Here is a 26,954-nt window from a genome sequence, read left to right as displayed (position 1 = left end):
GGTGTGGAGTTTGGTGAGTTCCTTATAGATTCTGGATGTCAACCCTTTATCTGATATGTCATTTACAACTATCTTTCCCCATTCTGTTGGTTGCCTATTAGTTTTGTGGGTTGTTTCCTTTGCCTTGCAGAAGCTTTTGATCTTGATGAGGTCCCAATCATTTATTTTTGCTCTTGATTCCCTTGCTTTTGGGGATGTGTCAAGTAAGAAGTTGCTGTGGTTGTTTCCTGCTTTCCCCTGTAGGGTGTTGATAGTTTCCTTTATCCATTTTGAGTTTATTTTTGTGCATGGTGTGAGAAAATGATCTAGTTTCATTCTTCCGCATGTTGCTGTACAGTTCTCCCAACACTATCTGTTAAAAAGGCTCTTTTTTCCATTGGATCTTCTTTCCTGCTTTGTCAAAGATTAGTTGGCTGTATACTTTTGAGTCCACTTCTGAGTTCTCAATTCTGTTCCATTGTAGACCTTACTTTTAAAAAGAGTTTTCTATTTACAGAGAAACTGACCAGACAATACAAAGTTCTCATACATCCTTTTGGCACACAGTTGGCCCTAATACTAACATTTTGCAATCATATGGTACATTCATTACAAAAATGTACCAATATTGAGGCATTCTTTTTAATTAAAGTCCATAATTTACTTAGATTTGGCTTTTACATAATGTCTTTTTTTCTTACCAGGGTCCCATACTACACTTACTTGTTATGTCTCTGTAGGGTCCTGTTGACTGAGACAGTTTCTCACACTTTCTTTGTTCTTAATAACCTTACAGTTTTGAAGCATACTTGTCAGGTATTTTAGAGGGTGTTTCTCTATTGGAATTTGATGATTTTGTAATGATTACATTGAGATTATGGGCTTGGGAGACACAGATCACAGAGGTAATGCCATTTTTATCACATTTTATCAAGAATGTATACTACCCTTATGATTTATGAATGCTCATTTTGACTTTGATCATGAGGCTGACATAGTGTTTGTCAGGTTTCTCCACTGTAAAGTCATGTCCTCTGCACTCACCTTCCACTCTGTACTTTTTAGGAAGGAGTTACTATGAGCAGCCCACATTTAAGGAGTAAGAAGTTATTAATTTGTTAAATTATTTATTTATATCAACTTGACCATATGGATATTTACTTCATACACTGGATTATAACCCAACATATACTTTTAACTCAAATTTTCCAGTAGAGCTCTTTCTGTTGGCTCCAATGCTGTTTTGGAATACCCCCACTGTGTGTGTATCCATTTGTGTGTGTGTGTGTGTGTGTGTGTGTGTGTGTGTGTGTGTGTGTGTGGTGTGTTTGTAGCACTTCCTTACTCTGTAGCATTACAAGATGCTCCAGGGTCATCTTGTTTATCTCCTGCCCTTGTTGTATAATCAGTCATTTCTCCAGGAAATGATATTAAGTTCTTTGCATTAGGGAATGGTTTTAGAAACCAAGATCTCAATGCTAGTTGTGCTTGTTGCTATGTGGGTGTCATTCTTTTAAGGCCCTCTCAGTTGACAAAAGAAAGAAATATGTATACTAACAAATGTATATACATATGTAACCATCTTTAAGCTAAATATAAGTTTGTACTAATGTTTACAACTCTTATCTATTCACACATCCATCATTCTAGCCTCCTTTAATTCCACTTATTTGTAAATTCAATTCAATTCCAACAGCAAAAAACCTGGCTTCCCTCTTTCCAACATCCATTTACCTAATTGTTCAATTCCAGTATGTATGTGCAGTATCAGAATTCTTAACTTATACCCCCAATAGAAACCAACTTCACCCACTAGAGTACAGTGCTTATGTGCAGTTCCTTTGCTTTTAGTCTTACAAACTTCATTCATTTCTAGCTTTTATTCCCCTTCTCCTTCACTGAAGTGTTTCACAATTTTGTAATGCACTAAGAGTCCCTGTTTATTATTTGTGTTCCTTCCTGGGATTGCCAGGACTTCCTAAACAATTTTTTAGACTTCAATACATTAAGCTTCATTCTTTGTACTGTAATGACCTATGGGTTTTGAAAAGTACATGTCACTTCCCTATCATGACATACAGAATAGTTTCACTGTCCCAAAAATCCCCAATGTTTCTTTTATTCATTCCTCCCTACACCCTCCAAAAACCTGACAACTACTGATCTTTTTACTGTCTCTATAGCTTTACTTTTTCCAGAACATCATACAGTTGGAAACTTACACTTGCTAGCATTTACAGACTGGCATTTTCACTTGGAAATATGTTTTCAACACTCCTACATGGTTTTTCATGGCATCATAGTTCATTTTTTTTTATCTCTAAATAATGTTCGCTTATACAAATATATCAAAGTTTATCCATTCCGTTTTTTAAGAACATCTTGTTTGCTTCCAGTTTTGGGCAATCATAAATAAAGCCGGTATGAACATTCATGTGAAGGTTTAGACACGAAATTTTCAAATCAATTGGGAAATATCAAGAAGCATGATTGCTGGATTGTAAGCTAAGACTGTGTTTACTTTTATAAGAAACTGCCCAACTATTTTCCAAAGTAGCTGTACCACTTTGCATTAACACCAGAAATGAATGAAAGTTCCCACTGCTCCATATCTTTGCCAGCATTTAGTACTGCCAGTGTCTCAAGTTTAGTCATTGTAGTAGGTTTGCAGTGGTATCTTGTTGTTATTTTAATTGAAAATTCCCTAAAAACAAATAAAGTCAAGCAATTTCTCAAATCCTTATTTTTCATCTGCATATCTTTTCTGGTGAGGTGTTCATTCAGATATTTATCTCATTCTTTCAGTTGTCTGTTTTCTTACAGTTGAGTTTTAGAATTCTTTGTATACTGTGGATACAAGTACTTTCTCAGATCTGTGCTTTGCCAATTCTGCGCTTGACTTTCTTTTTTTTAACAATATTGTTTCCAGAGATTTTTTTTTAATAAACTTTGGTTTATCAATTTTTTTCATGAATTATGCTTTGGTTACTTTATCTAAAAACTCATCAAGAAAACCAAATTCACCTAAATTCACCTAAGTTCTCTCATATGAGTTCCTTCAGAGGTTTTGCAGTTTACACTTTGAATTTTGTAGTTTACAATAGGTTGATGATCTATTTTGAGGTTGGTTTGTTTTGAAGGCATAAGGTTTATGTCTAAATGCATGTTTTTGCATATGGATATCTGATTTTTCCAACATCATTTGTTAAAAAGACTACTATTTCTCAACTGATTTGCCTTTGTTCCTTTGTCAATAATCAGTTGACCATATTTTGTATGTTTTTTCCTGGGCTCTCTCTTCTGGTCTAGTGGTCTATGTGTCTTTTCTTTCATCACAGTCGTGATTATTATAACTTTATAGTTAGTCTTGTATTGGATAGTGTCTGTCCTACAACTTTTTTCCCCTTCATTATTGTATTTGATATTCTGGGTCTTTTGCCTTTCCACATAAACTTTAAAATCAGTTTGTTGATATCCACAAAACTTTGCTGGCATTTTGATGGGGGTCACATTGAATCCATAGACGAGGTTAAGAAGAATTGACATCTTAATGTTATTGAGTATTCCAATCCATTAACATAGAATATCTTTCCATTTATTTTAATCGTTCTGATTATGTTTGTTAAAATTTTGTAGTTTTTCACATCTAGATCCTATAAATATTTTGTTAGGTTTATAACTAGGTATTTCTTCTTCACTGGAGGTGGTGACAGAGGCACTAATATGAATAAGTATTTCGTTTTCATTTCAAATTCCAATTATCCAATTACTGATATATAGGAAATAAATTAACTTTTATATGTTAACTCTGTATCCTGTGACTTTCATATAGTCACTTACTAGTTCCAGGAGGTTTTGTTTGTTGGTTTGTTTTTGTAGGTGTTGCTATCAATTTTTTAATGTTTTCTTAATTTCTGAGACAGGGTGAGAGAGAGAGCAAGAACAGGGGAGGGTCAGAGAGAGGGAGAAACAGAATCTGAAACAGGCTCCAGGCTCTGAGCCAGTGGTCAGCACAGAGCCTGATGCAGGACTCGAACTCACAAACCACGAGATCGTGAGCTGAGCCGAAGTCAGATGCTCAACCGACTGAGCCACCCAGGTACCCCTGAGATTCTATAGAGATAACCATGTCATCTGAAAACAAAGACAGCTTTATTTGTTTTCTAATCTGTATAAATAAGCAGTGTTTTAACAGTTATCATTCCAAGAAGCAATACAGGCCCAGATATATTAATAAATCTGAAAAGCTTTATTTTAGCATTCTTTGTCCTAAGGAAAATGCAAATTCAAACTATAATGAGATACCATTGTATGCACACCAGAATGACGAAAATTAATAAGACTTACAATATCAATTGTACATGTGGATGTAGAACAATTGGAACTTTCATACACTACTGTTAGGAGAGTAAAATCATACAAGTACTTTGGAAAACAGTTGGTGTTTTCCAATATAGATACACATACATGTACTGATCCAGATACTCCACTGCTAACCATATATCCAGAGAAATTAGTACAATGTTAAAAAACTGTACTTAAATATTTATTCAAGTTTTATTTACAATAACCAAATTCCAATAAGAGAATAGGTAAGTAAACTGTGGAAAATACAATCAATGAGATACTTCTCAGAAAATAAAATGGTTAAAACACAAAAATGATTATGTTAAATGAGGAAGGTAGACACAAACATATAAACGGTCTGATTTTATTTTTAAGATTTTTAAAAACAGACAAACCACTCTGAAGTGATAGAAATCAGAGCAATGTTTCATTTCAAGAGGTAGATGGGGGTTGCTGTTTAAAGGGGAATGAAGAAAGTTTCTGGGCTCATGGAAATGCTCTGTATCTTTTTCTGGGTGGTGATTAAATGAATTTATACTGAGGCAAAAAGTCATCAAGGTGTATGCTTCATATTTGTATATTTTACTATATACAAACTAGACTTTATTAAACAAAATTTGAAATATTTTATGTTTGTAAGTAAAATTTATTTGTGTAAAAATGTATAAAGTTTAATATTTTAAACAATATATTGTTTAGCAGATATACTGAGACTTATAGAAAACTAGTGTGTGTGTTTTATAATTAAGCTTTATACTTTATTATTTATTATAACATTTAATTTATTATTGTTGTTATTCAAACACATGAATAACAGGTAAGAGGTATTTCTTAACTTCCACTATATTTAATATCCTAAATACACAAATGGGAAAAGCATTGGGGAAGTAGGAAAATTATATGAAAAAGTATCTGGTTAAATATATTTAGTATCTTATTGGTGAGACAAGGTTTCAGTAAATTCACAAAATGTTGCTAGGAATATAGTTTGTTTCTATCAATATACACCTTTTCTTCATGATAAACTTCACTGGATGAGTAAAACAATGGCTAAAATGTTCCCCCTAATACTATGTGTAACATTTTCCTTAAGGTGATAAATTTTAAAATTTACAGTAAGAACTGTATGCTCTTTTTCAAATACTTGGTATTATTTTAGATGATATAGAATGCAACTTTTATAATATAGTAAGCCACCCACCCAATCCTCCCTTACTAGGAACCTGAGATATGTATGTATTATTTCTCTAATCATCCCCTCTTACTGCTATGATTGACGATGAACAATGGAGTCTATGTATTCTCTTAGCTATTAAATACAATGCCCTGATAGATACTCTCAGAAGCAGGTAGTGTGTGCTGTAGATTTTGCCATTACCAAAGAATAGAAAGAAAGTCAGAATAATAACAGAAAAAGTGACAAGAAAAATAGAACAGGACAATACTGGAGGGATCTGATCCTACTTTAATCTTTATACACAATTTGAAATGCATTTCTTTGAATGCTGCTGCCTATACCAGTAATGATTGTTAAGAATGAGAGCTCTTGTAGTGTTTGTGATTTCTGTATCTAGATCAGTGAGCTCTAATATCAGCTTAATGTAACTGATAAAACTAATCATATTTGTCCATATTAGGAATAGCCCAGAGACAAAAGTAGTATAAAAGCTATTTTAAATATTAGTGCATTATTTCTATTTAGAAATAATTATTTATGTAGTAATTTATTTATGTAATTTACTAGTTATTTGCACAAGGTAATAGAGATACAGAAGGAAAAATGAGACGAGATCAGCTATCAGGAACATGATAAGCAAGTCTGTTAAACCACACAAAACACAATCTCTAGAAACAACATGCTTATGAACACATTCTCACTTTGAAAAACACCAATAATTATAATATAAAAAATTGAACTTCTTTATATTATTGCCACTTCCAATTAGAACATGTTTCTCCTTTGGATTTTAATCAAGACTTTTCTCAGTGCAATTTTGACATCCTTGTTCCTCAAACTGTAGATCAGGGGATTGAGCATGGGCACCACATTAGTATAGAAAACTGAAGAAACTTTCCCTTGCTCCATAGATCCAGGAGAAGAATATTTAAGATACATGAATGCTGCTGACCCAAAGAAAATAGAAATAGCAACGATGTGAGAGCTACAGGTACTGAAGGTTTTTGATCTTCCTTGAGCAGATTTGATATGAAGAATGCTAGCGAGGATAAAGACGTAAGAAATCAGGATGTTAAAACTGGGTACTGTGATGTTAATGCCCACGACTATCAGAACTACTACCTCATTGACATAGGTGCTGCTGCAAGAGAGTTGCAGGAGAGGAAGAATGTCACACAGGTAATGGTTGATGACATTAACATGGCAGAAGGTTAGTCTGAGCATGCAGCCTGTGTGGGCAGAGGCTCCAGCGAACCCCATCGTATAGGCAGCAATAGCCAGCAAGGAACAGACCTGATGGGACATGGTTACCTTATACAGCAGTGGATTACAGATGGCCACATAGCGATCATAGGCCATGGAGGTCAACATATAGCATTCTGAGATGACAAAGATGAGAAAGAAAAACAGCTGTGTCATGCAGCCAACATAGGAGATGATATTCTCCCTTGACACAAAGTTCATCAGCATCTTGGGGGTGAAAACAGAAGAGTAGCAGAGATCAATGAAGGATAGGTTGAAGAGGAAATAGTACATGGGGGTATGGAGGTGAGAATTTAGACCAATAAGAATGACCAAGCCAAGGTTGCCCACCATGGTGACAATGTAGATCATCAGAAACAGGGAAAAGAGGGGTTGCTGGAGCTCTGGACGGTCTGTTAAGCCAGCAAGAAGAAATTCAGTCACTAAGGAGTCATTTCTAATCAGTATTCTCCTCTTCATAAATCTGTGAGAACAGAAGAAAATCCCATTAGAGACCCCAGCTCTTTTCTTATATGCTCTCATTTATAACCAGAAGACTCAGACCAGCAGAAATAAGTCCTCCTTTGCTTCACAGGGTCCAAATGGACTGCTATACATAGCTGACATTAGAATCACTGTCTTTTGTTGCATGAGCTGCATGTGATAAACAACTCCTCTTGTCTTTACTAGAAGACATAGGGATGGAGTAGCTGAGGATTAAGCCTACCTGCTGGTGAGCTTTAGTAGGGAGGTATCCCCCATTTCTCCCTTCCACTCATCTGATCCTTCATTTCCTAGTTGCTATGTTTCCATTATCCTACCAGATACTTCAATTCCCCTGTGATGACTATCATAAAAGAGGATTTCTCTTGGGCAGAGACCATATCATAATTCTGTTTACTAGAAGAGAGTCCCTAGCAGTCTATAATCTTTGCAAATAACTTACTGCAAGAATCCATGAAATCAATAATCAATAACAAGTATTGAGGAGAACTTTGGTAGCCTAAGATTTATAATTCATCATAAACTCAGTGTTTGTACATATTCTGCTTCTCTGTTCCATCCTAGCTGGACAGATAATGAATAAAGAAAGGTGGGTGTGCTTTCTTTGGTTTTGTGATAAGTCATGAAAGAAAAACCTAACCAATGTGGATACTGATTATTTAGTTGTTAAGTTTCTGAACATGTATCAAGCTGCATGCTTATAACACATAAACTCTTATATGTGTATTTCAATTTGAAACTTAATCTTAAGAAAGATAAATCTTTCCCTCTGATGTTGCTATATGCTGGATGTGTCACTTGGTACTGCTATAGCTACCTTGCTACCAGACTGAAGATGAAGCCAACACAGAGGGTATGCTTAGAATAATGTAGGCAGTATATAGCCAGAGCTCTATACTTTTGAGTTTCTTGTTATGCAGTATAAATATTTTTCCTCATTTTAGAAGAACAGAGAGGATGAAAAGTAAATATAAATTTGATTATCTCACTCTCTTTCCATTGCAATAACCATGCTGACCCTGTAGGTATGTTTCACCTCTACCAGAAGAAGAACTGGCTTTTAGGATATCAAGGCTGAGCAGATATAGTCACAGAGTTTTCTTCTTCCTTTACTGGCAAAACAGTTATAGCATAGATCTCACTGGATGTTGAGATGTCTGAATGTTCCAGGAGTCATTCTTGGCTGTAGATCAAACTTGTCATTATACATTTACTGAGAAAATATGAAGGGCAACTATACTCTTAACACCGGGAGCCACTGTGTCAGAGCTCAATGCATTTGTTCAAAGATTATGTATTTTTGGGTCCGATTAGAAATCCAGGTGTGAGTCTCCCCTAGGACCTTCCCATCTTGATAAGCTCTGTAGGGAAGGAACTGGTGTCTGTGCTTATATCCTAATTGTGAGAGTAAATGTTAATTTCCCATCAGAGATGATAAATTCCTTAGGGCATATGAGAAAGGATCTAATGCTGTCCTCTATAAAGTTTCAAATAATTAATGTCATTGAAAATCTCTCTACTTATAATTCTAAGTAACATATTAGTTTTAAGGATTTAAGTTCATAAAGATTTACGAACACTTCAGTAAAGTTTATTTATTTAACCCTTTTATTTTTTTATTTTTAATTTTATTAATGTTTATTTAATTTTGAGAGAGAGAGACAGAGCTTGAACAGGGGAGGGACAGAAACAGAGGGTGCAGAATCCAAAGTGGGCTCCAGACTCCAAGCTGTCAGCACAGAGCCCAAAACAGGGCTCGAACTCACACACTGCAAGATCGTGACCTGAGCTAAAGTCGATAGCCCAAACAACTGAGCCACCCAGGCACCCCTATTTTACTCTTTTAAAACATTTGAGTTCCTTTTAAATATTCAGTGTGTATGCAAATTATAGAAATATAAAGAAAATAATTTTTAATTATTTCAGAAATTACTTAATAAAAAAATTATTTAATATAAGAATGATCCATTATTTCATGGAAATTTAATTACCTTGGGTTGTTCTGGCTTAATATGTCTTTGCTTTTAACAGATTATATCAAATCTATAAGAAAAATCACTGTTAAGCTTCATTTCAAGAAAATATGACTTTAGAATTCCCAATTATGTATTAATTTAGGATTATGCCGGTGAGAAGGAATCTAATTTTTCTTTATTCTGAAATTTTATAGATTCACAGGAAATTGCAAAAGTAATGCATGCAGTTGCTTGAAACCCTCCTGGCTTCCTGTTATGGTAATATCTTTTTTTTTCTCAATGTTTATTCATTTTTGATAGAAAGAGAAACAGAGCATGAGCAGGGGAGTAGCAGACAGGGATGGAGACACAGAATCCAAAGCATGTTCCAGGCTCTGAGCTGTCCGTACAGAGCCCAATTCGGGGCTCAAATTCACCAACTGCAAGATCATGACCTGAGCTGAAGTTGGACGCTTAACTGACTGAGCCACCCGGTAGTAATGTCTTTAGCCTAGCGGTAGTAATGTCTTTAACAACTGTGGCACAATAGCAAAACCAGGAAACTGACATTGGTATAATAATATTAACAGGATACAGGAGTACAGATGTTTTCAGCTTTCAGCAGTTTTATATATATTGTGTGTTTGTGTTACATGTGTAGAGCTAGATAATCTGATCACATGGTATGCAGTAAGTGATCATAATCATGATCATGTTATCATGACCAGATAGTCAAATCTTCTGTAGTAATTTAAAAATAATGAGGTTGCTGTTTAATACAAAACTAAATGTTTTATTTATGGAAAATGTTTCAGGGGCAAGAAGATCACAGTGAGACTGGTGCTTCTTGCACTTTTTTCTTTTTAAATAAATTTTATTGTGATATCATTTGAATACAATAAAATGTACCCATTTTAAGAGTACAGTTCAATAACTTTCAAAAATAATATAGCCATGTAACTGACACAATAGTCAAGATCTAGAGCATTTCCATCACTCCCAAAAGTTCTTTCATGTCCATCTCCTGTCCTTTTTTTATCATGAAAGGATGTTGAAATTTTGCATCTATTGAGATGATCATATGATTTTTATCTTCTATTAATCTAGGGTATCACATTTATTGATTGGCATATGTTGAACCATCCATGAATAAATCCCACTTGATCATGGTATATGATTGTCTTAATATGCTGTTAAATATAGTTTACTAGAATTTTATTGGGAGTTTTTCCATTAACATTCATCAGAGATATTAGTCTATAGTTTTCTTCTCTTATAGTGTCCTTGCCTGGCATAGGATAATTCCAGTCTTGTACAATGAACTTGACAGTGTTCTCTCCCTAAAATTTTTGGAAGAATTTAAAGTTTGGTATTACTTCTTTATATGTTCGCCAAAATTCACCTGTGAAACCATCAGGTCCTGGACTTTTCCTTCTTGGGAGGTTTTTGATTATTGATTCAATGTCTTCACTTGTTATTTATCTTTCTATTTCTTAAAAATGGGCCGGGTGATTCTATAAATATATCCATCTCTTCTAGGTTAACCAATTTGCATATAATTGTTTATAATAGTCTCTTATGATCCTTTGTATTACTGCAATATCAGTTCTAATGTCCTCTCTGCATCATATTATCATCATGATATCACGATCCTCTTTAAGTCTGTTTAATCAGATATAGAATAGCCATCCCTGCTGTTTTTGGTTTTAACTTGCATGGAATATCTTTTCCCATCCCCTCATTTTAATCTATGTGTGTCCTTAAAGCTGAAGTAAGTCTTTTATAGGCAAGATATAGTTAGGCTTGTTTGTTTGCTTGTTTGTTTACCCATCCAGCCACTCTATGCCTTTTGATTAGAATATTTAAACCATTTATATTTTAAGTAATTATTGATAGATGGGGACTTACTAATACCTTCTTAATTGTTTTCTGGCCGTCTTGTAGTTTCCTTGTTCTTCTCTTTGTCTCTTGCTGTCTTCATTTGTGACTTGATTTTCTATGATAGTATGCTCCAATTCCCTTCTCTTTATCCTTATATATATGCTGTAGGTTTCACTTTGTTGTTACTATGAGACTCACATAAAATATCTTATAGACATTACAGTCTATTTTAAGGTGATAACAACTTAACTTCAATAACATACAAAAACTTTATCCTTTTGCTCCCTTCTCATATTTTATGTTATTGATGTCATAATTTACATTTTTATATTGTGAATCCATTAACAAATTATTGTAGCTATAGTTATTTTTAAATATTTTTGTCATTTAACCTTTACTAGTGTTAAGTAGTTAACCACCATATTGCTGTATGAGAGTATTCTGAATTTGACTGAATATATTTAAATTTATCAGTGTGCTGTATATTTTTTAATGTTCATGGTACTAGTTAATGTCTTTTTGTCTCAGCTCAGAGAACTCCTTCCAGCATCTCTTATAAAGCAGGTCTAGCGATAATGAATTCCCTCAGCTTTTGTTGGGAAAGTTTTTATCACACCTTTATTTTTGAAAGACAACTTTACTATGTAAAGTATTCATGGTTGGCAGTTTTTTCTTTCAGCACTTTGAGTATATCATACCTCTCTCTCCTGGGCTGCAAGGTTTCTTCCCCCCCAAAAATCTGCTTATAACCTTATGGGGGTTCCTTGGTATATGAGGGTTAGTTTTCCTCTGATTTCTTTTAAAGTCCTCTCCATTGTCTTTTATTTTAGACAGCTGAATTATAATGTGTTTTGGAGAAGATCACTTTGGATTGAAATATTGGGGTGACCTATTAACTTTATGAGTTGGAAGTGGAAATCTCTCCCTAGTTTTAGGAAGTTCTCAGCCATTATTCCTTTAACCAAGCTTTCTTTCCCTTTTTCCAACCTTCTCCTTTGGGAACTCCATAATGTCTACAGTGTTTCTCTTAATGGTATTCCATAGGCCATGCGGGCTTTCTTTATTCTTTTTTGTGTTTTTCCTGTATTCTCACTGACTACATTTTAAATGTCCTGTCTTCTACTCCACAGACTCATTCTTCTGCCCATTTCAATCTGATACTGATGCTCTCTATTACATTTGTCATTTCATCCATTCTATTCTTCAGCCCCAGAAGTTGTTTGCTTCTTTTATTTCTATCCCTCTGTTAAACTTCTCATTTTGTGTATTGTTTTCATGATTTCATTCAGCTATTCTGAATTCTTTATAAGACAAATCACAAATTATCACTTCTTTGTGCTCTGTTTCTGGAAAATTATTGTGTTCCTTTGGTGGTGTCAGGTCACACAGATTTTTCATATTCCTTGAAGACTGCTACCATCTTATTATCTGAAGAAGCAGCCACCTCCTCCAGCCTTTTTGACTTGCTTTCAGAGAGAATTACCTTCTTTCACCTCTGATTGTGATTCTGAGGCTTTCTCAGAACTTTTCTAAGGATATTCCTGCTCCATACTTCTTGTTTCACCTTCTGGTAGTTTTCTTAGGCTTGCATGCCTTCACTCAATCCTGCAAAACCAGATGGGTTGCCCAGAGCCTCCTTTTTGCTTTCCTTAAGATTGGACTGAATGCTCAAGTTGTGATTTCTCCCCAGCCTGCAGTTTGGCCATCTTTCTGCATGTGGTCACAAGCCATCTGCAAAACCTCTCTTGTTGGAAGCACATGGAGGGCGTCATCCACAGGATAGGGGTATGTGGGAGTAAGGGGTGCCTATGACTACTTGGAGTCATCACCAGTGGTTCATTAGCAACCTTCCTGATGTACTCCATGGCACAGTTAATAGGATCCACATCCCTTTGATGCCCTCCAACAGCCCTGCCTGATGCCTTCCCAGACAATTCCCATGTTCAACCACACGCTATACCTCTGCGATCTGGATAGGATGAAAAGAAGTGTATCTCTTTGGCAATGTCGTACACAGCTAAGGAAACCAGGCATTCACTCACATGCTCTCACTGTCCCCAGTGAGAGAAATCACAAGTCACAGGTTATAAGAACACCTCTTTTATCACTGAGCTGTACTGTCTTGGAGGAAGCAGGACATAGGTAAAGTGAAACCACTCCTCTTACTGGATTCAATGCATCCAATCTTGGATTTTCAGTTTGCTCTAACAGTGTACTGGAAGTTCTCTGCTAAACTTCTGGACTTCTACAAAAGCTCTCTCATTTGTGGGTGATTGTTGAAATTGGTGTTCTTTGTGGGGAAAATAGTAAAAAACTGTTAATACACCATGATGTAATATATTGTTCATCTTATGATCTTATTATGTTATTCATCTTGGAATTTTCTTTAAGCCAACCAAATCAAGACTTTCATTCTTCCTCTTCCAAGAATAAAGACTAGGACACCCAGAATTTGGTTGGTCTAAGAATCAAAGACAAGGGGAACACAGGTTATATCCTACTATTACTCTTCACTTGATCTTAGCCAAAAGGCCAAGAAGCGATATCCTACTATTACTCTTTATGAAAGTGTACATCATTCTGTGTGTGTGTGTGTGTGTGTGTGTACAATTTGTGTGTGTTGTGTTTGGTATTAACACCAAAATGTAAAGAATCACATTTTAGGAGATGTCAGAGGATACAGACAGTAGGCCCTGGCTGGGCTCCCAAACTCTGGCCTCCCCATGGACAGAATGCTCCACTTCATTTTCCTTTTAATAACAGGCCTAGAGTAGGCTGCTCAGAACAGCACATATCAGGCTGCACGAAAACAAACCTGACTCTTTCTACCCAAAAAAAGTCCCTGCTGTCACCCCTACCTGAGAGGTGGCCTTGGTAACCAGACAGTGAGCTGTCAGGGAGCGAAAGTGTCCACTATCCTCCCCTCTCCAGCTTCTCAGAACTGCTGCCTTTGCTTAGTGGCATGGTTTCTTAAATCCTTTTGCTCTTATGATTCCTTACACTTCAAAAAACAAAAACAAAAACTATCTGAAAAGAAATAACAGAAACACGTTGATGGCCATCCCACCCTGAATGCACCCAATCTTGTCTGATCTCGGAAGCTAAGCAGGGTCGGGCCTGGTTAATACTTGGAAGAGAGAGATAACAGAAACACTAACTTCACAACGCTAGAACCTACAGCAGGGGAACTCTCTAAGCATTTAGCGCCAGAGTGTGTCATTCGAAATCAAAGTGACTCTCTGGAAGCGAAAAAGATACGAGAAAAATAAGAGGACATTTTGCAGGTTTGTGACAAAGAAGAAAGGGTGCGACAACCCGGTGAAGTTGGGGTCTGCTGGGTGCCAGGACCCCAGTGAGCAGTGGGGTGGGACTCAGGCACCAGCATACTCTGTCCCCTGTCCTCACCTGTTCAAGAACCAGCAGGCCTCCTCAAACCCCTTTCTAGGCATGGTTGGGAATGGGCCTGTGAATGTGTCAGGGCATGCCGGGACACTTCATGAGCGGGGACCCATCATCATCACCCATCCAGATTGGGTTTCATCGTGCTGCAAAGCCGAGTGCTCTCACTCCACCTCACCAGGTGCTGGCTGGAGCCTTGCTGGAGGAGCGAGCCAGATCTGCTTTGTTTGGCACTGGCAGGGCAGCCTCTCAGGATCCTCAGTGCCCTGCCCCCTTGCCAGCACTGGCCCTATTGTACTTACTGAGAGATGTGTCCTTTGGGCCTAGCTCCACCCCTCCCTCAAAAACTGCCTGCAACCAGCTCTGCCGGCAACCTCCCCGGCCCCGGGCCACTAAACTGCTCCTTTTTCCAGACCTCCTTAGCGGCTGCCAACGCTTCTCTGTGCACATGCTCTTCATGCTGACTCGCCCCCTCCACGCCGCCAGGGGGCGGTGTGCCGCTCAGCAGGCCTTGTGTCCCCAGGCTGTCTGAGTGGAAGATGGCCGAACATCCGTCCCTGTCGGATGTGTCAGGGGCCAGGCTGCATGCAGCTGGTGGGCGGCCTCGCTCAGGGCCGCCGTGGGCCGGAGCAGGGACTCCATGGTGCTTCTGGCCGTGGCTTTTGAGTCCTTTCTCACGTTGCTGCTGTACAAGGCATTGGCCGTGGCGGAGGTCTCACGTGCCCGGGGTCCCACTCCTCTTGCAGCCTCCACACTGTCTCCCAGGCCCAAGATGGCCGCTGGAGCTCTCAGGCTGCCGGTTCTCCAGCAATGGACCTCGTCCTCTGGGCGCCCCTCACCCTTGGGGATTAACAGCTGCCGAAGCTCCGGAGCCTCGCACAGGACCTGCATGGCACCCGCAGCCACCTTCCCCGCCGACCCAGCCTTCGGAGACTCCCCAGAGAAGGTAAGAGTGAAGCTGTCCCTGCGCTCTGGCACAGGCGACACCAGGAGCACCCGTCTCTGTGCTCCCAGGAGCCTACGGTGAGGCTCCCTTTTGGCCCCGAGCGCAGTGGAGTAGAAGTGGAGCCGCCCTTCGCCGAGGGAAGAGCGGGGTGGGCGGGCAGGGGGCGCTGTGTCGGAGGGTGTGGGAGCAGCTGTGTGGCGGTGACCAGGCTGGCCGCACCTGAAGCTCCGCCTCCCTGAACAGCCACGTGGCTGAGTCCTGAAGGCCCCTTGGGCAGCACGCTCACTGCAGCACCGTGTTTATTAATCAAAAGCAGATCAGCCAGGGAAAGCATTTGCGTATGACAAAATTTCTGTTATTTAGAATTTATTATCATTCGGCCCATAACAGTATGCCTGTAACAGTTGCAAACGTACTCCTATGAAAACCAACTTTAGCAACTAAAGTACAATGTTTACCTTAAACTTAAAATATCTAGTCAAATAAGTAAGTAAATGGTAGATAATAGAGCCATGTTTCCCATTGTCGCGAAAATAAGTTATAACTAGGCAGAAGAGGAAGGCTATAATGAGCCCTGTGTTGCTAGATTAGAGTTGGAGAAATCGGGCATTAATTCAGGTGTCTATTAAATATGTATTAATGGATATGAGATAATTAAATATATACACCCAAGAGTTTGAATGCATACACATATTTCCTACCTCTTTCCACTGAGAGTGTTACTGAGTGTTACCCAAGTTAAGCTGCTTGTGGCTTGCTCAAAAAGCCAACACTCAAGAGTTTTGGTTGGAAAGAAATATGAGCTTTACCCCTGAGGCCAGTGACTTGCATAGAAGGGCAATTCTGCTCAAAGGCCAACTCAGAGGTTTCTCAATGGCCCGGGGTTTTTTTAAATGAATGTAGGGCTGTTAATCAATAAAGAAATTACAATGGTCGGTAACATTCCTTGATTACTTGATTATCTGCCCTTGATTACAGGGATTCCTCAAAATAAATAGTGACACTATTGTATTATAACCCAAAGAATAAAGTAAATATCCGTGAATCCATATAAATTTCAAAAACACATATCTAGATAACTTTTCTCCAGGACGTAGAGCTTAGTTCCTCTCTCCTGGACCTAGTGACTTGCTTCCAAAGAATTTAGTAGGAAAAGGGATAAATAGTAAATTTACAAGAAAGAAAACTGACACCACCTTAACCATTGATCAGAGTTAACATCACCAGTGATAAGTCATGTTGATATCATACAGGCTTGGTTATGCTGCATCTGTAAAAACTCTTCACTGTACGTTATTATCCAGTATGACCATAAGAAAGTAGTAGACAATTCAATGCAATCCCAATCAAAATTGCACTAGCATACTTCTCAAAACTAGAACAAACTATCCTAAAATGTGTATGGAACCACAAAAGACCCCGAATAGCCAAAGTAATATTGAAGAAGAAAACCAAAATGGGAGGCAGCACCATTCCAGCCTCTACTACAAAGCTGTCATCATCAAGACAGTATGGTATTGGCACAAAAACAGACACATAGACCAATGGAATAGAATAGAGAACTCAGAATTGGACCCAAAAGTATACAGCCAACTAATCTTTGACAAAGCAGGAAAGCATATCCAATGGAAAAAAGACAGCCTCTTTAACAGATGGTGTTGGGAGAACTGGACAGCAACATGCAGAAGAATGAAACTAGATCATTTTCTCACACCATGCACAAAAATAAACTTAAAATGGGTAAAGGACCTGAATGTGAGACGGGAAACCATCACAACCCTAAATCAGTAGTCCCCAGGAAGCTCAATTCTAAGCTGTGTGGTAGATACAAATATGATACGCTATGTCATCTCCCATATGTTCAGGAATGTGGTGACACAAATCACCTCTGATAGTAGAGGTGAAGGAAAAGGTGAAAATAGGAAAGCTCCATGAAAGTCTTTTAAAAAATAGTCAGATCCCCAAGTGAGTGCTTCTCACCAATCAAGAAGCAACTGCATGCTATTTGGAAATATGGAGTTAAAGATGAGAGAAAAAGAAATAAAGAAAAGGAGAAAAAAGAAAAAGAAAAGAAGGAAGAGGGGGAGGGCGGAAGGAAAGAAGGAGACGAAGGAGATCTGTTAATAGCAGCATAGATAAAAAAGTAAGATTGAATCCTTGCCGTCAGGAATGTACAGTCCACGTGTAATGAAGGTACAGGAGTAAGCTCGCTGTGTATAAGTGAGAGCATGCACAAGATGCATCAGCAGAACACAGAGAAAGCACTTTAGGTGTGGAGAGTGGGGACAGGGGAAGAGGTCAGAAGAAATGTTCTATCAGAAATGATGCTAGGACCGAGTCTTGGAGAATGAGTAGTTGGTATTCAAATGAAGAAGAAGGGAGAAGTCATTTCAGGCAGAAACAACATGGAGCCTAGAAATCCTCAGAATGTATGAGAGGAACTTCAGACGCCTCAGTATTACTGGAGAGTACAATCCAAGGAGTGGAGACCTGACGGATAAAGCTGTGGACAAAGGGAGCAGAGAGCTCTAGAGAGCTTTCTGTGACAGGCTGAGGGGTTTACACTTGTGTTGGGAAAGAGGCAGAAGCATTTTAGGCAAGGGAATGTTGCATTCTCTGTAAGTAATTCTATATAAAATGTATGAATACATTTCCAGAGAAGATGGTGTGGTCAGCAGAATTCTAAGACATGAATCCCTAATGACTTTTTTCCTTTTATAATCCTCTCTCATTTGAGTGTGGATAGAACCTGTAAGTATAATGAGCTTTCACTCTAGTGACTGTGCTATGTTATACGGTATAGCAGACCTTAAATTAGGGAGATTATCAAGGTAGGCCTAACCTAACCACACAAACATTTTAAAGGCAGAGAGTTTCTTCTCAAGCTAGTGACAGAAGGATATCTGATATCCATCAGAGAGAGTCAAAACACAAGAAGGATTTGTGTGTTATTTATTGCTGGGTTGAAGAAGGGGGAGCTATAGGACAAAGAACGCAGGCAGCCTCTCTAGAAGCTGAGTGACCCCCAGCAGACAGCCAGCAAGGATGTGGAGATCTCAAGAAACTGAATTCTGCCAACAACCTGAGTGAGCTTAGAAACAGCCTTCCCAGGAGGAAATGCAGTCCTGCCCGTGCATTGATTTCAGCCTGGGCAGAGAATCAAGCATGACATTTTTTTTTTCTTTCTATAATTTATTTAGTTTTTGTAATTTACAAACAAGTTAGTTAGCACATGGTGCGACAATGATTTCAGGAGTAGATTCCCTAAGCCCCTTACCCATTTAGCCCATCCCCCCTCCCACAATCCCTCCAGCAACCCTCTGTTTGTTCTCTATACTTAAGAGTCTCTTAGGTTTTGTCCCCCTCCCTGTTTTTATATTAGTTTTGCTTCCCTTCCCTTATGGTCATTCATTTTATTTCTTAAAGTCCTCATATAAGTGAAGTCATATGAATATTTGTCTTTCTTTGACTAATCTCACTTAGCATAATACCCTCCAGTTCCATCCACGTAGCTGCAAATGGGAGGATTTCATTCTTTTCAATTGCGAAGTAATACTCCATTGTGCATATACACACACAAACACACACATATATATATACATATACACACACCACATCTTCTTTATTCACTCATGCATCGGTGGACATTTGGGCTTGTTCCATACTTTGGCTATTGTTGATAGTGCTGCTATAAACATTGGGGTGCATGTGTCCCTTCGAAACAGCATACCTGTATCCCTTGGATAAATACCTAGTAGTGCAATTGCTGGGTCGTAGGGTAGTTCTATTTTTAATTTTTTGAGAAACCTACATACTGTTTTCCAGAATGGCTGCACCAGTTTGCATTCCCACCAGTAGTGTAAAACAGATCCTCTTTCTCTGCATCCTAACCTACATCTGTTGTTGCCTGAGTTGTTAATATTAGCCATTCTGACAGGTGTGAGGTGGTATCTCATTGTGGTTCTGATGTACATTTCCCCGATGATGAATCAGATGTTGAGCATCTTTTCATGTGTCCGTTTGCCATCTGGATGTCTTCTTTGGAGAAGTGTCTATTCATGTCTTTTGCCCATTTTTCCCCTGGATTATTTGTTTTTTGGGTGTTGAGTTTGATAAGTTCTCTATAGATTTTAGATACTAACTCTTTATCTGATATGTCGTTTGCAAATACCTTCTCCCATTCTGTCGGTTGCCTTTTAGTTTTGCTGATTGTTTCCTTTGCCATGAAGAGGCTTTTTATTTTGATGAGGTCCCAGTAGTTCTTTTTGCTTTGGTTTCCCTTGCCTCCAGAGATGTGTTGAGTAAGAAGTTGCTGTAGCCGAGGTCACAGAGGTTTTTGCCTGCTTTCTCCTCGAGGATTTTGATGTTTTCCTGCCTTACATTTAGGTCTTTCATCCATTTTGAGTCTGTTTTTGTGTATAGTGTAAGAAAGTGGTCCAGATTCATTTTTCTGCATGTCACTGTCCAGTTTTCCCAACACCATTTGCTGAAAAGACTGTCTTTATTCCATTGGATATTCTTTCCTGCTTTGTCAAAGTTACTTGGTCATACGTTTGTGGGTCCATTTCTGGGTTCGCTATTCTGTTCTATTGATCTGAGTGTCTGTTTTTGTGTCAGTACCATACTGTCTTGATGATGACAGCTTTGTAGTACATCTTAAAGTCTGGGATTGTGATCCCTCCAGCTTTGATTTTCTTTTTCAAGATTGCTTTGACTATTAGGGGACTTTTCTGGTTCCATACAAATTTTAGGATTGTTTGTTCTAGCTCTGTGAAGAACACTGGTGTTATTTTGCTAGGTATTCCATTGAATATGTAGATTCCTTCGGGTAGTATTGACATTTTAACAATATTTGTTCTTTCTATCCAGGAGCATGGAATGTTTTTCCATTTTTTTGAGTGTCTTCTTCAATTTCTTTCATAAGCTTTCTATAGTTTTCAGTGTATAGATTTTTCACCTCTTTGGTTAGATTTATTCCTAGGTATTTTATGGTTTTTGATGCAATTGTAAAAAGCATGACATTTTATACCAGACCTCTAACCTACTTCTGAACTGTGACTAATAATTGGGTGTTCTTTTAAGCCACTAAGTCTGTGGTAATTTATTATACAACAAAAAATATGCTAATATAAAGGGTGATGGTAGGACCCCAGGTTAAGAAAACTTTTAAAGTATTCCACCCTTGAGGCAAGAGAGCTGTATCAAAGGCAGTGCAGTGAACAGGAAGCGTAAGAAACCAGGAAATTTAAGGAAATAGACTTATGTAAACTTTGAATATCAGATGCTAATGGTTAGTGGGAATGAGGAGCCCTGAATGATAACCCATTTCTAGATTAGTTAACTAAGTAAAGGATGGTGCCATTAACTTATAAAAAGATAGCAAGATGAGAAACAGTTCTGGGACCAAAAGGAGATGCTTAATTCAGTTTAGTGGGGATGTCTAGTAAATAGTTGGGTACAGAATTAGGAACTTGGGGAAGAGGACCTTGCTATAGATATAGATGAGGATAAGGAGAAAGGCAACCTAATACTTACTTAAGACTTACCCTATACCAAGCACTTCCCTAAAATGTGCTAGAGATTATGAGGCATTTAATCCTCAAAGCAATGTACGAAGGTAGAAATTATTATTAAATTTATAATGTAGATGAGGAAAAAAGGCTCAGAGTGATTGAGTAATCTGTCCAAGACTGCACACATACTAAGTGAAAGAATTTTTGAATTCAAGTTTGATTAATTTGACTCCAGATTAAGAGTTAATGAGTTAAATTAATTTATGAGTTAACTCATAACTTTAATTAAATTAACTTTAATGAGTTAAAAGACTCATTCTTTTAACATTTCTCTGTTACACTTTTCTAGAGACGTAAAAGACACCAAAAGTATTAGAGGTATGACACATGCTATATCAATCACAGAACAAGGAAAAAAAGTATTGGGAATGGCAATGACTCTTCCCCTCAATACTCCTGTTTTATAATCGAGCACGAGCTCTAAGATCACTTGGAACACAAAGGGAGCTACTCCCTCCCCACATAGAGGATTTGAAATTCTTAATGTGAACTGATTCTTGAAGAACATTGAGTCCCAAAGGAAGCAATGTTACGTATTGACAAAAAGGATATAAACACAGGCTCAATAATTTCTTCCCTTAGGAGCTTGATCAAACTTTGATGCTAAATGAGCCTTGTTTTCCAAGCTTCTAAACAAGTTGCTGAGATCCACAGAGAATAAGATGAATTTACAATATTAAACTGCTGATGGTTTAGAGACATAAAGTTGATGCATTTGCCTTGCCTTTAAGACATTTTATGCAAATCCACAAACAAGGGATATTGCCTCCTCCATTTTCAAAGCCTTTGTATCCTTCAGGACAGGAAAAGGAAAAGAACACTTAGGTGTCTGGCAGTAGTGAGATCTCCAGGCAGAAGGAAGTTGGACAGCTGATTCTTTCTGTTCTCATGTTTTCATGCCCACAGCTACAGCAGGGGAGAGGTGTGGGGAGACCACCTGTCCTTCCTGAATAATTCATTGTGATTTTGAGGTAAGACTGGATGAAGGGAATGGGTAGGAGAAGTTCAGGACAATAGGGGAATTCAAATTCCTCCAGTTACTATGTGTGTGATCTTGGACAAGTTACTTAATCTCCCTGAGCCTTTTAACCTCTTAGCACTTTCACTAAGCTAGGTACTGAGTTTCTGAAAGGTAAGAGGGAGAGAGTGGATTGAACAGTGGGTGCAGTGGGTATCACAGTGACTTTACTGTCTCAGAGCTTCAGGAATTTTCATAGGAAATGGCCCCATGTCCAACTGTTGGCTCCTTTGTCCTCTGTCTGTATGACCTTGATCAACCTATTCATCTCTTCAAGATATTGCTTTCACAGGTGACCATCGCTTTTGGTGCCCATGCTAAAAGACTTCATCCTGGCTTGTGTCAGCCCAGGGGAGGTTAGGAGTTATGGGCAAGATCCGAAAACATGGACAAAAAGGACAAATGAGAAAAAAAAAGTTAAATATGGAGAGTCCTTGCCCTGGCCCTTCTTCCAGTGAGGGTGCTGTCCCTACAGACATACTTGAGCCCCAATAGAACAAGGCCTTATTCTAGAAACAAAGGATCTGAGTCCCCTCCTGATGTGACACTTCTCTCATTTCCTCACAGATCACACTCCGGCAGGGAATGGCTGTGGAAAATGACTCTTTAGTGACAGAGTTCATCCTGGTAGGATTTACAGACCTACCTCAGCTCCAGTTACCCCTTTTCTTTCTCTTCTTACTAAACTATGTGGTCACTGTGGTAGGGAATTTGAGCCTAATTAATCTAATATGCCTGAATTCTCACCTGCACACTCCCATGTACTTTTTCATTTTCAATTTATCCTTCATAGATCTCTGCCACTCTTTGGTCATTACCCTTAAAATGCTGCTGAACTTTATCTCAGAGAAGAACATCATTTCCTTTACAGGATGCATGACCCAGCTATTTTTCTTTTGTTTCTTTGTCCATTCTGAGTGCTATATGTTGACAGCCATGGCCTATGATCGCTACGTGGTCATCTGTAAGCCCCTGGTGTACACGGCCGCCATGTTCCCTCAGGTCTGTTCTCTGCTGATGTTTGGTTCTTACATGATGGGGTTTGCTGGTGCCGTGGTCCACACAGGGGACATGGTCAAATTGTCCTTTTGTGATTCTAACATCATCAACCATTACATGTGTGACATCTTCCCCCTCCTCCAGCTCTCCTGCAGCAGCACCTATGCCAGTGAGCTGGTGGATTCCATTATTGTGAGCACAGTTGTCATAATATCTGGTTTCATTATTTTCATTTCTTATGCTTTGATCCTGTCCAGTGTCCTCCACGTCTCATCAGCTCCAGGTTGGTCCAAAGCCTTCAGCACCTGTGGCTCCCACATGGTGACTGTGGGTCTGTTCTATGGGTCTGGATTGTTCACACATCTCAAGACCTCTCCCTCTGGTTCTGTGGACCAGGGGAAGTTCTTCTCGGTATTTTACACCAATATAATACCCATGTTGAACCCCCTCATCTATAGCCTAAGGAACAAGGATGTCAAGTGTGCTCTGAAAAAAACCCTCAAGAGAATTGCAAACTAAGCAGAATCAATGTTTCTGAGTTGTTGCCGTGTGTGTGTGTGTGTGTGTGCACATATGTCCTCATGATTTCCTTCAGAACAAGTTTGGTTTTTTTTTTGCTTTAAAAACTGAATTCTCTGTAAGCATGTCGCATGCAAACAGTACTGAATTTCCTAGTTATTCTCAGTCTCCGATTGAACTGAGCTTTATTCTTAACGGCATGTTCCAAGACTCAGCCCAATTCCTTTTAGACCACCTCCCACATTGCTTCTTTCCATGTACTTTTCATGTATAAGCAAATATTATAGCTGTATGCTCTCTGATGAGGTCACCCCCTCTTTGTTTTCCCTAAAAATGATTACATACGGCCATTCTGTTTTTCAGCATTTGGGGAATGTTTGCTGTGCAAGTTATAAATTTCCCAGATTTTCAGAGTTCTTTTAGTCCTGGTTTCTATATTGGATTTTCTAGCCCACAGAGGAGATAGAAAAAGATACCTTATTGAGCCTTTGGTTTTTAAATCATTTTATTCCTGAGGATGGCTAAGAATGGGTGAGGCTCACCAACCTTCCCACCTTCTTCAAACCCACCAGTGATGAAAATTACAGACATTTCTTGAGAAACATGGCTATGTTTCATAACACTGAGCAAATGGTCTGATATGATAGAGGTTGCCACTTCCTTGGCTGCTGATCAGCTTTTTTCTCCTAATATTTTCATAATTCTCAAAAAATGTTTTGAGATCCATAATGAATGAGACAGAATTCATAGCTTAGGGAATGTCCTTGGCCACAAAATAAAGTGTCAGGTTCAACATGAGGCTTCTCTGCCCAGATGCACAAAAAAGATTCCTTTGCAAAGGCTGAAAACCTTTTTTATTCTGTTCAAGACAAGAATAAAACAAGAATGAGTAGACCATTGCCATGGAGCGATTCTTGCTTTCAATTTGTAGGAAACGATGAACATTTATGGAGTTCTTAACAGGAGTTGTCTCTTTTCAAATGCTATCATAATGTGAATCTTAATGTCCTTTTTTATAGATGTTGAAAGTGAGATTCAGAGAGTCAGTTCAATTAGTTCAGAGAAGAGCCCGGATTTCTACCTAATTCATCTTTCAACAGAACCACATTATCATTTTGCCTCTCAGGATGGAATTGAAGAGGGAAAATAGGAAGTATAAGAAAGGAGAGGTGATGGGGCACGTGGGTGGCTCAGTCGGTTAAGTGTCTGACTTTGGCTCAGGTCATGATCTCAAGGTTCATGGGTTTGAGCCTCGCATCAGGCTCTGTGCTGACAGCTAGCCCAGAGCCTGGGGCCTGTTTCAGATTCTATGTCTCCCTCCCTCTCTGACCCTCCCCTGCTCATGCTGTGTGTCTCTCTCTCAGAAATAAATAAATTAATTTAAAAAAACATTTAAACAATTTAAAAAAGGAAAGAGAGGTGAAAATCTGGAGAATTATTTCAGAATCAGCCAGAAAAGGTAGAAATGCCACCTTAGCCAAAAATCCCTCTCGTGGAAGAATGGTCCGTAAAGGCTTTAACACCAAACTGGAGAAATGCTTATGCTTCTAGAAATATTTAATGTGAATTTTTGTAATTTTATAGCATAATATTGATGAAGTATGACTGAGTCTCTGTAAATACTTTCAAAGGAGACAAATAATTATGATATTTTACATTTGAAAAAAGAAAAAAGGGTAGTGTTTTCTACTATAAAATATCAAAAATTGAGCTCTTCCAAATTTCTTGTTTTGTGCCAATAGAGAGATACAACACTAATTTATTTTCCTTAATGATTCTCAGTGGGGCCAAAGTCAGTAGTATCTGTGAGATATTTATGCTTAGTCAAAGGGACTGCAAGTATTAGCTTATAAAAATAAGTACAGCAAAAAAGTTAAAAAAAAGAATAAGTATGGCATATGTTAATACGATTTAGCAACTGAGAAAAATGAACCAAATTAATTTAATTTAATCTGACTTGTTCTAATAGCATTGGAGATAAGATATTTATAAAATATATATATCAGACTATCATAATTTTGTTTATATCTCTGTCTAAACAAAGAGAATTTGACCACCTAATCTTCCGTCTTTCTCCTATGCATGGTTAGACTAAGATCTGGCAAAATAAATATTTATGTAATTAAACTTATGAACCTGTCTGATACGAATTTTTCCTCTAAGGCAAATTAAAAGTTTATGTTAATAAAAAACTTTGATTTTTGTTTCATAAAATTAGTTTTCTTTAAACTCATGGCTATAAATCTTCAAGACCAAAAAGAGAGTCTGGTTTGATATAATAGAAAGAAATGCCATTCTTTCTAACACATGTGTCTTTCAAATTGGCTAAAGTTCTAGGTAACCAGCACTTCCCACTTGCAAAATAAGTTGTTTCTCCTGAAGTACTTGGATTTCCTTTGAAACAAACAAACAAACAAACAAACAAACAAACAAACAAAAAACTGGAACTGTTTCATTGGATTACAGCATAAATTAGGAAAATCATGCAATTTTACCTTCAGAAACTAAAATGAAATAGGGTTTTGTTGTACTATTTATTATACATGTGAAATTTAAAACCTGTCTCCCAATGCAACCTATGCCTATGTCAGTAGAAGCTAATAAAAGCAAGTGAATAAATTAGCTGTGTATGCAAAGTGGCTGTGGAATTTTTATAACACGAAAATTTATCTTGGTAGATAAAATTTTGTCTCAGGGTGGCAGCAGAAACACAGTATAGACATCTGTGCTGTTTTCCATCGTCCTCAAGCATGGCCTGAACCATGGGAAAAACTGATTTCAGTTTTCTGATTAGGACCGGAAGTTGCCGGGTCCTAAATCTTAGACTATTAGAATGCTAGGTATCAAATACCACACAGGAAAGCAATGCCATTATTGGCTGTACCATAATGAGTCCTTTTTCATGTAACATCAACCTCATTTGCTACAATTTTGGGTTTTTGCCACTAAAAGCTATTAGGGACAAGTTACATACAAATTTTGCTTCTATTAAAAACTATAAGTTATTCTGAGGTGCCTGGGCGGCTCTGGAGATTAAACGTCTGACTTTGTCTCAGGTCATGATCTTCCAGTTTGTGGGTTCAAGCCCTGCGTCAGGCTCTGTGCTGACAGCTCAGAGCCTGGACCCTGCTTCAGATTCTGTGTCTCCCTTGCTCTCTGCCCCTCCCCTGATTGTGCTCTGTCTCTCTCTCTCTCTCTTTCAAAAATAAACAAACATTAAAAAAATTTTTAAACTATAGAGAAGACAGGATCTAAAGAACTTAGTTTACCTAGATTGTCTAATTTAGGCTACATCCAAACCACATTCTCAGGATATTTGGTTTTAATATAATGGAGGCACATTGGTACTAGGTTAATCAACATAATGCTAATCTCATTCACTATGGACCCTGGAACCCACAACGTTTGTTTAAAA

At 38.2% G+C, this 26,954-nt stretch overlaps 2 protein-coding genes across 2 annotated transcripts; one reads left to right on the top strand and one right to left on the bottom strand.

Moving 5' to 3' along the window:
* Window positions 1–6,268: 6,268 nt before the first annotated feature.
* LOC120243937 (olfactory receptor 8B3) lies at window positions 6,269–7,225 on the bottom strand. Its single transcript, XM_039250173.1, has one exon. It carries the CDS (start codon window positions 7,223–7,225, stop codon window positions 6,269–6,271), a length of 957 nt encoding a protein of 318 aa, XP_039106104.1.
* A 15,369-nt stretch (window positions 7,226–22,594) lies between these two features.
* Window positions 22,595–23,539, top strand: LOC120243948 (olfactory receptor 143-like). The gene has a single exon (XM_039250198.1). The coding sequence runs from the start codon at window positions 22,607–22,609 to the stop codon at window positions 23,537–23,539; it is 933 nt and encodes a 310-aa protein (XP_039106129.1). The 5' UTR covers window positions 22,595–22,606.
* Window positions 23,540–26,954: the final 3,415 nt, after the last annotated feature.

The sequence above is a fragment of the Hyaena hyaena genome, unplaced genomic scaffold (assembly GCF_003009895.1).
Source record: "Hyaena hyaena isolate Hyena2069 unplaced genomic scaffold, ASM300989v1 scaffold_364, whole genome shotgun sequence".
NCBI lineage: Eukaryota > Metazoa > Chordata > Mammalia > Carnivora > Hyaenidae > Hyaena > Hyaena hyaena.
The sequence above is the reverse complement of the archived record's forward strand: the minus strand, read 5'-3'. Positions and strand labels throughout refer to the sequence as shown.